General features: G+C 42.3%; 1 protein-coding gene across 1 annotated transcript in view; it reads left to right on the top strand.

Moving 5' to 3' along the window:
* The window catches only part of ELK1 (ETS transcription factor ELK1), a 171177-nt gene extending 168682 nt beyond the window's left edge, over positions 1 to 2495 (top strand). Inside the window, exon 6 of the mRNA XM_078664780.1 lies at positions 1183 to 2495. Within this exon, the coding sequence (XP_078520906.1) occupies positions 1183 to 1281 (99 nt within the window). The 3' untranslated portion in view covers positions 1282 to 2495. The remainder of the gene's footprint in view (positions 1 to 1182) is intronic.
* The last annotated feature ends 9998 nt before the right edge of the window (positions 2496 to 12493 follow it).

Raw genomic sequence — 12493 nt, 5'->3', positions numbered from 1 at the left:
CCTTTTCAGGAACAATGCAGGGGGTTGAACATGGGTGATGGGTTCCTCTCTGCTTTGATTACTGCTGGATTAATTATTTTTAAATGTTCTTTAACATTTTACTTTGCTTACATACAATCAAAGAGGTTTTAATTTTTTTAAACTATTTTATTTTGCAATTACTGCTGGATTTCTTGGCATAATTGCTGAAGAAAATAATCTGGTGCATTCCTCATAGTTGATGTGAATGAAAAATGTTTCAAACCCCCTAGAAAGCCTTATAAATGTCTTCACTTGGTATAATAGTATGACTTACTTGTTAGCACCCAATTTGTACCACCTAACTTATCAGGCGCTTTTAATTTTTGCTGCAGCTCTTATCTGTATTCCCAGTCTTCCTGCCGTCTCCTACTTTTTAAGCTGTCTCTCTCCTTCTTTCTTTCTGATGGTCCTTAAAACTTCAGTCTACGTCTTTGATTTCTCCTCATTTTCATTTTTCTTCCCAGCCTTTATCCGCTTCTTTATCGTTTGAACATGGCATTCAATGGAATAGTGCATAAGAACCACACATCAGTCTAGTCTGCTTATTTCTCTCTCTGTTTCCTCTTAAGTTTGCAGATCCTTCTTGGTCCATTGCATTATATTTTGCTGTCTTTACTGACTTTTTATTATTGTAAGGCTGGTGAACCAGAAGTATGGTTGCTAGTCTAAAGACATCAAGTTAGAGGTCATGTTCTCCCGCACTTCCAGACATGGCCTCTGCTCTTGGGGTAGCCAAGGGCTTCCTGTTAATATTGCAATATCTGGTAACTGCAACTCTGTGTTGCTTGACTCTCCATGACTATGTATTCCCCAAAAATTGACTCCAAAAGCACTGCCGATTGCTCCTATTCCTGGTGCTTTTCCCAGCTTCACTTGGGCCACTTTCCAAAGGCTTTCACAGAGTGATCAATACATCCTCGATCAGTGATAAATTATTATTCAGTTGGTCAGAGAATTGAGCATTTTTAAGACTGTAAAATCAGTGAACGCTACAGCCGTGTCTGATGAAGTCCTTGTTTGAGTAGAGACTTAAAGTTCTGACTGTGTTTTGCAAATCGTAAACCATGACTGATAACCTGGCATTATTTTCTTTACCTTCTTTGGAAGAAAGGCTCTAATTGTTTGTTTAATTGTCTACCTTTGTCTCTTTTCTTCACCCAGTTTCCAACAAATGGCAACAATCAAATCCACATCCCTACGCTGAGCGTCGATGGACTGTCCACTCCCGTGGTGTTGTCCCCTGGCCCGCAGAAGCCGTAACCGCACAGAGGAACCTCATCTGCAGCTCCTATCTCTCTCTTGCTGTCCCTTCGGAACGACAGCAGGGCCAGCAGCGGCCGAGCTGGGCCGTCCACGGTCTCTCCTCTGCCGGAAGGGACCAGCGTCCCAGGGCTGAGAAGAACGCAGCATCTTAGTCCTATGATGTTTTGAAAGCTCCTCACCAAGGAGGGTAGCATATTTCTTGCCATGCAGAGTTCCAGCGAGACCGGCCTGAAGACGTCCGCCCAGTCATGGAATGGTTTCTGCTGGAAGCTGGGCAAAGGCATTTTCTTTCTGAACGTGGTCTGCAGAGAAGATCGGGATAGAAAAGGGAAGCAAATCCTTGTTGACGATTCGAACAACAGGTGGAATAGAGTGGTCATATTGTGAATTATGGTACTCTATCAGAATTAACATTCTGCGTCTGCCCTTTGTTTCTGACGTTTTATTTCTCTGAACGATCAGAGCCATGGGGATAGACATTTAAATTCTGGTTTGGGCCTCCTTAGACCTGGATCATGGTGATCAACAGCTGAGAATAGTTTTTCAAGATTCAAGCTGTGTGGGGGTCTCTTTTGCACACCTCTGCCCCACCTGCTCTTCTCCACTTCCGAAGTTTCCGGAGTTTATTTTTTTAGAGGAGAATTGCTTTAAAAAGAAGGGTTTATTGGGGTTGAGGTGGAATCCTGACCAGGGGGAGACTGGAACACTCGAGTCCCAGTATGAAAGTCCACAGAACCTTAGTCTTCATTTAGATTTTTAAGATCATTTTTTAAAGAAAAGAATATAAAAGCTTTCTTGTTGTTGAATCCAATTAAGCCGACCGAGCAAGACAGAAAGTTTTTTTTCATCAATGTTTTGGAACTAAGGAAAAGAGCCATGCCCACCATTTTTAACTGAATCTGTTAATCCACGTTGTTTTGCTCTACATTGCGTACAATGATTAAGACATTCTTCTCTGTTTGTTTACTGCAGTGTGTTTGCAATGTGGTCTCTAACGGATGCGTGTGTCTGTTTTCTGAGGTGGATGAATGTGTTTGCATTGGCAGAATACTGTAACTTTATTAGTTAAATATGGCCTGAAGCAGTCTTTTGGGTTCCTTATGCTGCATCAGATGAGGGCTAGCTCATATCTAACCTCTTTAGGCTTTGACAGCCCCTTGCTCTCTTTAGTGACTCCACAATTTTCTCCAACCTTGACCAATCCCAATCCTCCTAATTCTTGGGTGAGTCGCAATGCCCATCTACTGGGTTCAGAAGTGTGGTCATCCGTGTAGCGGCCTTTAATCACAACTCACCTAAGACTATAATGAAATCCTTGCAAGTCGTGTAACTACTCAAATCTTCACAATGAAGCTAAGTTCTGCAGTTTGATCAGTGCCCTACTCACTTTTAAAGCAATGACTTCCAGGTAAACCGTATTGCGATTGGCCTACCCTTTTCTTGTTTTTACACCGCAATATCTCATGAACATTGTGCATGCAGTGATTTTGTTCAGCAAGGGTCGCCTGCCTCTGTAGACTTTACGGGATGTAATAGCAGTTAGAATTCTAGCAACAGAAATGTGCTATCAACATTTCTTCGGTTGTGATGCCTGCTAGACCACATGCAAACTGAATGTAATCTGTTACTCACTGAGAAAAGAAGTGTGTTTTGAGGGCAGTGTAATCTTTCAAACCGTTCAGAAGAGGCACCGGATGAAGGACCATAAACTATATTGGTATAAGGAAGGAAGTAGGTGGTAAAGCCAAGCCCAGGAAGCATGCCTTGCAGCGTCATCTGTATCCTATGCATCATATACATCATTCTTTTAACAACAACATGCAGACAGTCTCCCAGGGCTTTTTTTCTAGAATGCTTTTGTGAAACATCTCTGTCAAATTATATCTATTTAGTAAGATGATTTTGCCATCAGGGAGGAGTATTTTTGTGTTTTAATGAGTGTCCAATGAGGGACATTTTGATCTTACACATTGATGGATATTTGTCCTTGCTAAAGAGAAGCATTATTTTTGGTTTCTAATGATGGTACTTTTTTCATACTGAGATCTCTCTGCAGCGTCCATCCCTCTGGAACACTTGCGTCATCCGTGAACGCTCTCAGACGGTGTGCACATGTTTGATCATTGCAATGAAATACCTTCTCATTGACCGCTTTTCCTCGCGATAGCTGGGGTTGTGTTGGATTCTACAACTGTTGTGTGCAGCGAACACAAGGGTTCATGCCGTCCCCATTTTTTTTGTTCCACTGCATGACCTTCGTAAGTTGGAGGTGGAATTGCAGTTTGTTGCAGACCGTGCACAGGTGTTTTTTGGATGAACAATTCTGTTAACAAAGGTACAGATTATCTCGAGGCTTTCCCCGTCAAAATCCAGTCTTGGAGCAAACAGTAGCAAACATGACTCAATGGTTAGAAAATTAAGGTATTTACATAAATAGTTTATTTTTTCAGGCCAACAGAGTTAGAAGTCATGGTTTCCACAGCTTGTCAGTGGATGGAAGTTCAGCTAAATGAAAGGATTGGAAGACATCCCTATTTTCAAAATTTGCTGAGGAGCCTCAACTCCACAAAGTTCAGGAACGACTGATCCACCGTTGCATGTGCCCTTATTGGCTCACAGTTGGGTTCCTACAGCCCACTGCCCAAGGGCACTGCAAACAATTCAGTTCCTCACCTCTCACCCGGCGTGCACCTTCCACTACGCCCAAATTTAGTTTTTCATACCAGATACCAAGCGTTGCTCCATGAGCTGCACATGCTTCCTACGTAAGCCTTCCTTACGTAAGCCTTCCAAATTGTGGCTCACAGAAGGAGAGTCCAAGAGATCTCTGAAATAGATCCTGTTCTAAATGAGATTCCTGATTGATATTCTGTATATTTACCATCTCCAGCGTGTCAGTCCTCCACATGTCTTTAGTCGCATCTGTTCTGACAATGCTTTAATGCCCATTTGGTCTGGAGGGCCCTACAAATTCAAATTGGTGGAAGAACACAAACAAAGGTGCATATCAATTAGTTAGGTAATCAGCTTTTTTTTGCCATCTTCCCTTCTCAGCAGTCACATGAGCGGGTTTGATTTAATCTCTTTCTTCATGAGCCTTCCGCATAAGTACTAAAACTTTATAAAGCAAGGGACAGTCAGAAAGTAATTTTTCTTGAGTACTTCCTTTACTCGCTTATAAGTTTGTAGAGCTTTAATCTATCCAGATTACTTCATAACATCAGATCTCTTGTCTCCATGTTTCTACGGGAAAAAAAACATAAAACATCTGTTATGTAGATTAGCAAGAAGGTGATGAATTTGCCCCACATTTCTTTTCCAGTGGGGTGATCAGTATTGGTATTGTGTGGTGGTGGGAACCTGCATCCACATGGTGGGTTTGGTTCCATTTTGCTTCTTGTTTTCCTTCGAAACCCATTGACATAACCATAGAAAGGAGAATGTGAAGGTTGCACGTGCTGCAAAGACTGGGAAAGGGAACAACATAGTTGTGGCCAAGAAGAATAGAAAAGCAATCAACAGATCAAATCCATAAGGTTCTCTCACAGCAGCGAAGTGTGATAATATTAAATCTGTTCCTTTTTTAATAGGAAAATGGTAACCTTATTTTAGTTCAGCCCAACTTTCACACGTGACACCGTTCTAGCGTCACATTCATAGACCTCAGCCAGAGCTTAAGAAGTTATTTTGGGAATCTGAAAAGGGGTGGCGGTTAATTTTCTTGTTCAAGCACAAGGGCAGGTTAACTGAGTCAATGCAAGAGTATTCCTTTTAAAAGAACTCCTCCCACATCTGAGATGAGGGAGAAACAGACTGAAATGAGGACTGCAGACTCAACCAGATCTTTCCAATGGAGTTCCTTGCCTTCTTCCAGGGCATTATTCAGTCTCAGATTTGAGGCTTCCGCTGCCAGTGCGGTAAATTGAAGGGTCTATCAAGCTTTTGAAGAACAACGCACCAGTACCTTTAGGTAACTTTTTCACCAGACACCATCCATCAGCCAAAGTTACCTTCCCCGAAACTTCCCACCATAAAACTATAGACCTTACATCGGCCACAATCCTGGTTGGAAGGAGTCTGCAATATCCGTTGTGTTTGAGGAACTTCTATACCCTCCCACTTTCTTTGATACTTTCACACCACTTTCTCAATATGTTTTCCTCTGGATGACATACCTTGCTGGCACATTTCATCAAAGATCACTTTCTGTGAAGGAGATTTGCCTTTGGTGGCATGTTTGAGTGTAACATGTTTGCGAGAAATTCTCGTAGGGACCAAAGGAATAACCCAATACCAAACCAACAATTGATGATAGTTGAAGTTCACTTTTCCTATTCTTGTTTTTTTTACACCTGTATAACACTTTCAGTAGTCTATATGGTTCTGGTGAATTTAATTGAGAATGGTTGTTTCAGCGATAGACATTGGTGTAAAGCCAAGATAGCTGCCAAAAGTATCCTAAGAAAATTACTACAATTATGCTTCAGCAGGCCGGGCAGTACCATTTTTAACAATACTTTTTTTTTATTGTGTGATTCGAAGTTGACATTAATATGTTTGGTTACACTCGATGACTGTGTTTCCTGGACCTTTTCTTCTTAATTCATATTGACACATTTGAATGTGCATTTTCTTGGACTTTGGTTTAAATGTAGATGTTTCAAGGAATACCAGACCAGGCACCTGTGTCTTGTTTGTGCCAATTGACATTATATTCAGCATATTCCTGCTGTTTGCTTTCAAGTGACCCTGGGAGGTGAAGAAGCCTTGTACAAGCGCCTCCAAAAACCAAGAATGACCAGGAATGGAGAGCAGCCCTACTCCAGAACCCTGACAATCATCAGCCCATGTATTGTAATTACTTCTTGCCAAAGTTTACCTAAAGGAAAAAACAATGTCATCAGTTAATGAACTTAAGGCCTTGACTGAATTGCAATCCTGAATTTTTTGGCTGCCTCTTACAAACAAACTGGTTTTGTTTTCTTTTTGTTGGTGTTGGAAAGGAGGCGATTTCCCTACTTTTGTAAAAAAAAATGTGTCTCTGGCTTAAAAAAGACAACTGCAAGCTGCTTACATTGCAAAGTCAGATGAGGCTAGCTCCATCTCCCAACCCAACTTAGTTGTGTGACATTTGCTGAACCACATGCTATTTTGTGACAGTCGATCCCTGTGGGAAAGGAACTGTTGTCTTCTTATGTATACAGGGCTTACTTCAAGGGCTACTAAATACCTTACATAAAGAGACTTTGTAGGTCCCATAGAGTTGGGTGAGAGGCCTTTCATCATGAGGCCTGCAGGCCGTGGACTGTTTGTGTGAATACCGGTTGGTGCTCTAAGTGGAATGCCGCTCCAGTGGATGTTTTGAGGTGTCATTGGCACCACCACCCCAGATCTGGAAGCACCTGTTGCATGCTCGCCAACGGGGACCAAGATTTCCATGGGCGCATTGATTGGTGTCCTTCTGAGCCCGCTCGGTGGTTGTCATTGAGGGCACAGTGAGTATTGGATGGAATACTGTGCTGTAGCGGTGCCACCGGTTCCAGGCAGAATACTTTCTTTTAGCAGGCAGCATGATGTTATGTGTGCCTAGCCGTGCAAACGGAAAAGATGTGAGTTGGAGATTGTTAGTGGGGTCACTTTCCAGTTTTCATCACACGGCCACTCTTATCACTGAAAGCATCCCCCAGGTTCACAGAAGGCATAGAACCTCTCTTATAGTTAAATAATATTTAACATCCCTGAGATCTGTGTGAGATCGAGGAGGTCTCTTACCTAAAGCTGTATCGAACACATCCCTCCACGTAAGAGGAGACTGGCGCTATCTCTCATCTGACAGTCTTGACCACCAGTAGAGCTTGCATTGAATGCCCTCAAGACACTGTTTCTCTCTCTTTCACCCAGAGCTCACTGTTGCCTGCTGGGCATGCCACGAGTGCTCAGGAGGCAGCTAGCTTCGCTTTTTTTTTAGGCATTTCCAGTGCTGAGCACAGAGAGTACTCGAAGGAGGCAGTGTTTCTTTCACCCGCCAACACCCACAACACTTGATCAGCAGACATTTTCATTCCATGCCCAGTACTAGGGTGTCACTCGCGAGCTTGGCAGACATTCCAATTCTAACCCCAGTGCAAAGGTCAGTCGCGTTCTCAGCAGATATTTCCATTCCCCTCCACCTCCCAGTGCCGGGCTGTCACTCACGTTCTCAGCAGACATTTCCATTTCATTCCCAATGCTAGTGTCACTCGTGCTCTCATAAGAATTTTACATTCTATCACTAGTGTCACTTGTGCTCTCAGCATACATTTCAATTCCATCCCTAGTGCTTGTATGAGTCGCGCTATCGGCAGACAGTCACGCTGGGCGTGTGCGCAGGACGACCGGAGGTCGTCCGAACTCCGCCCACTAATTCTCCAGCGCAGGTGCGGAATTCGCGCCGGGCAGGGGAATCAGCGGCGTTCGGAAGGCCCCCGGCAATGCTGCGCACACGCCCAGCGTGACTCAAGACGGCCAGGGGCCGTCCTGAGCACGCAAGGGGTTAAAATAGCAGCAGCACCTAAGTAGTTCTGGGATATATGATATTGGTGGAAGTAGAGCCTTCCAAAGGTGGGAGTGAATGGTTCCATTGTCCTTTTCCCAGTTAGACCAGGCCAAAAAGGCCAGAAGTCATCAACGCAAATGGGTCAGTCAATGTTTTATCCAAAGTCCTTGTGAAAATTGGGCCCCCAGAACACAATTCACTGGGTAGCGCCACTCTTCCCCTGATCGCTCCTGCTCGATGCAAGGCTTGCCTTGTGGGAAAATGCCATTCCAGTGTGTTCCAAAGATGATGATGAACAGAGTAGTGTCATATCAGTGTTTCAGCTGGTCATTCATCCTTCCTCGCATTTGTTTACACATCATGGGTTAGGTTACCTGCTGCTAAACTACTGAATGTCTTTACATATCTTCTCCCACCACTTGAATAAGCCCCTTGTGTCTGGAGATGGTCAACACAAGAACAATTGGGCTAATGATGTGTGTGTCTGAAGTCACTTTTCATGATCAGTCCTCACAATGGCAGTTTAACATTTTCTTGCTGGGGTCTCCAGTGCTTGTTCACCATGGTGACCTGTGACTTTTCAATTCAAAGTGGAAATATTCATATGCCAAAGTCTGTTTTTCCACCATAACTCCTGATTCCAGTATGAAAATGAGCATTACAATGCCTTTGGTGTCTGATGTCCCTTTTGCAAATGTAAACTTTCTTGTGTAGTCAAAAAGTCATTGCTACATGTGCCAGCAATCAGTGCACCAAAGATCATTGTTAGCTCCAGCTGTTGTCAGATGTTTCCTCTTCACGTGTTAAACCTTGACTTGGATAGTCAAACCTGCCAAACTCTTATGTGCCAGGAGTCCCTTTCCCAAAATAAAGTCTAAACATGAGCAATTTAATACGCCAGCAATCATGGGGTTCAAAGATGACCCACTTCTCCCTAGTTGAACCTTGGGGTGGGTACATCAAGACGCCAGAGCTCTTGTCTCAGAAGACATGCTTCCCAGATCGGCTTTGATGTGTTTCCTGCGACTGCCCATGCTCTTTTGGCTGTAATGGATTCCCTTTTCACATTTCAGTTTTGAGGGCTCACCTGTGAATGGACGTGTTGGCACATTGAGCTTTCTCCACCGAGTTAATATATCCTTGTGTTGCTTTAAAAGATGTTCTTAGAGTTGCCATGCATGGATGTCTCCAGGATTGAGCTAATCTCACGTTTAGCACTCTGTCTTGCCCCAACTCTTTTTTTTCAACATGTGTGAAAGCCAAGTCTGACTTGCTTGTTTATCGTTCACCTTGGTTGTGTTTGCTACTGGCGGAATGTTTGACTAGAAGCGTCACCGACAAATGGGGCAGACACATTTCTGTTTTCACACCCAATACTCTTGGAAGAATATTTCCTGAAAGCCCTTATTCTAGGTATACAAGTGCAAATTTTTGTTGAAATCCTGCCTAAAAGAGGAAAAGCCGGGCACCACAACTTGGAGATTGTAAAATAATAACTTTGAAGAAGAGACCAGGCAAAGTTCTAAGAGGTCAGCAGAGTCATCAACCTAACAAGGGCTTTTTTTGCTACAGAAAAGGGCTGGCATCTTGAAGAGACACTGGACATACCCGATTCCTCCTACCTTTTAAATCTTGTTTACTATTTTTTTGGGTCAAGAGTCATTCCATAAACATTTTCCTACATTGTCCATATTTTTAAAGACCGAACCCTTCATTGTGAGAAAAAGACAATTATGATTCTCTAATTGATTTTTTTGGGTCAAATGTTTGGATTGAATCCTGTGGGTTGTAAGTTCTGAAAAACAGTTCTATTTTTACTGACTGCATTTAAACTGTCTAAAGATCTATTTGTTTCAAGCCCGTTCACATTTTGATGAACCATTTTCTGTTCTTTAAAGGCGGAGAGGTAGTGGGTAAAATGACCTACTTTATTCAGTGGAGGTTCAGCCAACCTCTGTTGACCGCAGTCCCTTCCACCGGCACAAACATTGTGTAACTTGTTTAAAATCAAATGTGAATAATGTCAAGTAGTGTTATAGAAAGTTTCTAAACTTTTTGAGAGATTGGAGCACTTAGCCCATGTGGTTGTTTTAAGTCACATCATTGAGGAGCGTTAGTTCAGCAATAAGACAAGCGGCTGGTAGTGTTCCAAGATGGGGATTGGCCGGGTAGGCTAGGTTGATGGAATAAAATAGCCTGAGATGGAAATTCCAGCCTATTCTTTCTGAAAGCGAACCACCAACACTGTAAGGTGTGTAGCCCTCACCCCTAAGAGCTTAAGCCCAAGAGTTTTCTAGCCATGACAGACGCTGTGTATATTTTCATGCTGATTTCATTCTGGAAATGAAAACCTGTGGATTCAGAGACAGTCTGGGATCTGAATGTGCACTGTGAATGGCAGTCTGTCCTCAGCAGTAGGAAAACTGCAATCCCAGTTTGGCAGATTGGGATACAGCCTTTCTCTTGCTACAGTGGGAGAGGAGATCTTTGTATGTTGCAGCAGGACCCCTTCCTGCAGTAGGACAAGTGCAGTTTCTAATAGCCTGCACACATCCTGCAATAGGAATCATTGGTAAAAGCACAGTGTATGTTTTTCTGGACCCTTCCTGCATTAGGCCAAGCACCGGCTACATATCAGCTTGCCTCTTTCAGGCAATAGCAAGTCCTGCTTTAAATGCAGCCTACCGGGCAGATCATTGCCCACAGTCCAAAGCAAATGAAACAATGCTGGACCGATGTGTAGATTGGTCATATGAAAGCAATAGCCTCACGCGAAATATGCGGAAAGGAATTTCCCATCGTACGCTTGGCCTGTGACTTTGATGTTGAGCAGTAGTACCGTGGCGGGTGTTCTGATTCTCCTGAATCGTAGCTTCTTCAGGAACCTCAAGCACATCAGGGATATGGAAACCTTTAATGAAATGGATAACACAAGACCAGCATAGTCTTTTTCATTAACCTGTTGTATGCCACAGTGCTACCCTGATGTCTTGCCAAATTCTCCTTAATAGATGGTTAGGCTCTCCTGTGAATTTCAGCATTGTCTTTAATTCTGTTTTTTGATCAGCCATTACGGTGATTGCTGGGCCGTGTGGAACTGGGATTGTTGAACTTGATGTGAATTTTTACTCATTGTTAAATACCCTTTTGTTTGGCTCAAAGAGTAAGGAGTTTGGAGCAAAACCCCAGCTAATGGATCAAAATAACTTGCAGTTGAATGTTTCTTTTCATTGAGTAGAATTCTACCTGATCATGTCAAGGTTAATATGCTTTTTAATGTTCAGTTTGCACCTGCTAATACTGCAGTATATAGTTTTTACCTTGCATATGTTCAGGCCGATAAAGAATCCGGCCCTGTTAGACCCGTTAAAACTCTGCCAGGGAGGAGGATTTCCACTTTCACAAACTAGGTAGGCTCTTAGGATCTCCGTTAGAGTTGAGTGGCAATTGATGTTTCTCTGCTTTCACAAGGAAATGGTAAATATGGTGGAGAAATCAGCAATGGAATTTCCTGCACCATAAGAGTAGTATGGGGAATAAAATTCCACTGGTATATTCCACTTCTCATCCGACAGTTCCTCCAGGAATTGTTTGGTTTTCAATTACTGCTCAACTCTAAATAATACAGATTTTTAATGGATTTGACCACTATCAGAGGAGAAAGGCAATAATGTCTTGGTATCCCAGGTACAAGTTGCAGTGTGTTGGGCACTGCTCTTTCATTTCTATGCATCTTCATTAAAAATTCTGCAATTGCTTGGTGCTTGGGAAACTTTTGCTATATGTGATGTTTCTGAAAAAGTGGCTAATGGTGAGAAAATTGGGGGTAATTCGTAAGGAAATGTAATTTTATTTAAAGCTTTGTCACAGTGAAGATTCAAGACAAAAATCAACATGCGCTTCTTGACCAGTGTAAAAAGTTGTACTTGTCATGTTGCATGTGGGCTTGATGACTGTATGTGTTGGTAATAGTCAGAACAAGCCTAAGTTTTATGGTGGAGGAATTCTTGCTTTTTTGTAAAGTCGATTATTACCACTACTACTCCTCGGTGCTTATTGGAGCATATCATTTCATTTTAAACAAACAGTTCTCACACACTCAAGACATGAAAGGTCTGAGGAGCACATGTCAGAAATTTGAGGTCTGCACATTTCGACAGTGTATGTCTCTTGCTCAGGCTGTGGCAAGGAGTGTCAGTGGACTGGACAATTAGCATTCTGTCACGTCACAATACTAAGCCGGGGCTTTCTGAACCAATACCGATTTTTCAGATGAAAAAAGTTTGCCAATTTTAGATACTTTTCAAATTTTTGCTTGTTAGAAACTCTCTATTGGTAGAGGATGTTTTATGTTTCCTAGACTCTTAAGTTGTATAGGATTGTTCATTTTTAGACCATTTCTGATAGAATGTATTTTCTTGAATTTGAGGTAATCTTACTTTCATTTTAAAGCTCTTACGTTTTAGAGGAGCTTTTACTTTTAGAGTGTTTTAATTAGAGCCTTCTTAGCTAAACTCCTATGATTTCAATAAACCTTTACATTGTAGAGAAGCTCTTACTTTTTAGAGTTTTGAAAATCTTGTATTTTGTGGAACGTTAGGTTTAGTAAAGCACTCTATAAAAGTTCAAGGATTTTGAGATGATGTTAATTTGTAATGAAGCTCTCTTATGTTT

Source organism: Lissotriton helveticus, chromosome 10 (assembly GCF_964261635.1).
Source record: "Lissotriton helveticus chromosome 10, aLisHel1.1, whole genome shotgun sequence".
Lineage (NCBI taxonomy): Eukaryota > Metazoa > Chordata > Amphibia > Caudata > Salamandridae > Lissotriton > Lissotriton helveticus.
Note: the sequence above shows the minus strand (reverse complement) of the source record. Positions and strands in the feature narration are given on the sequence as shown.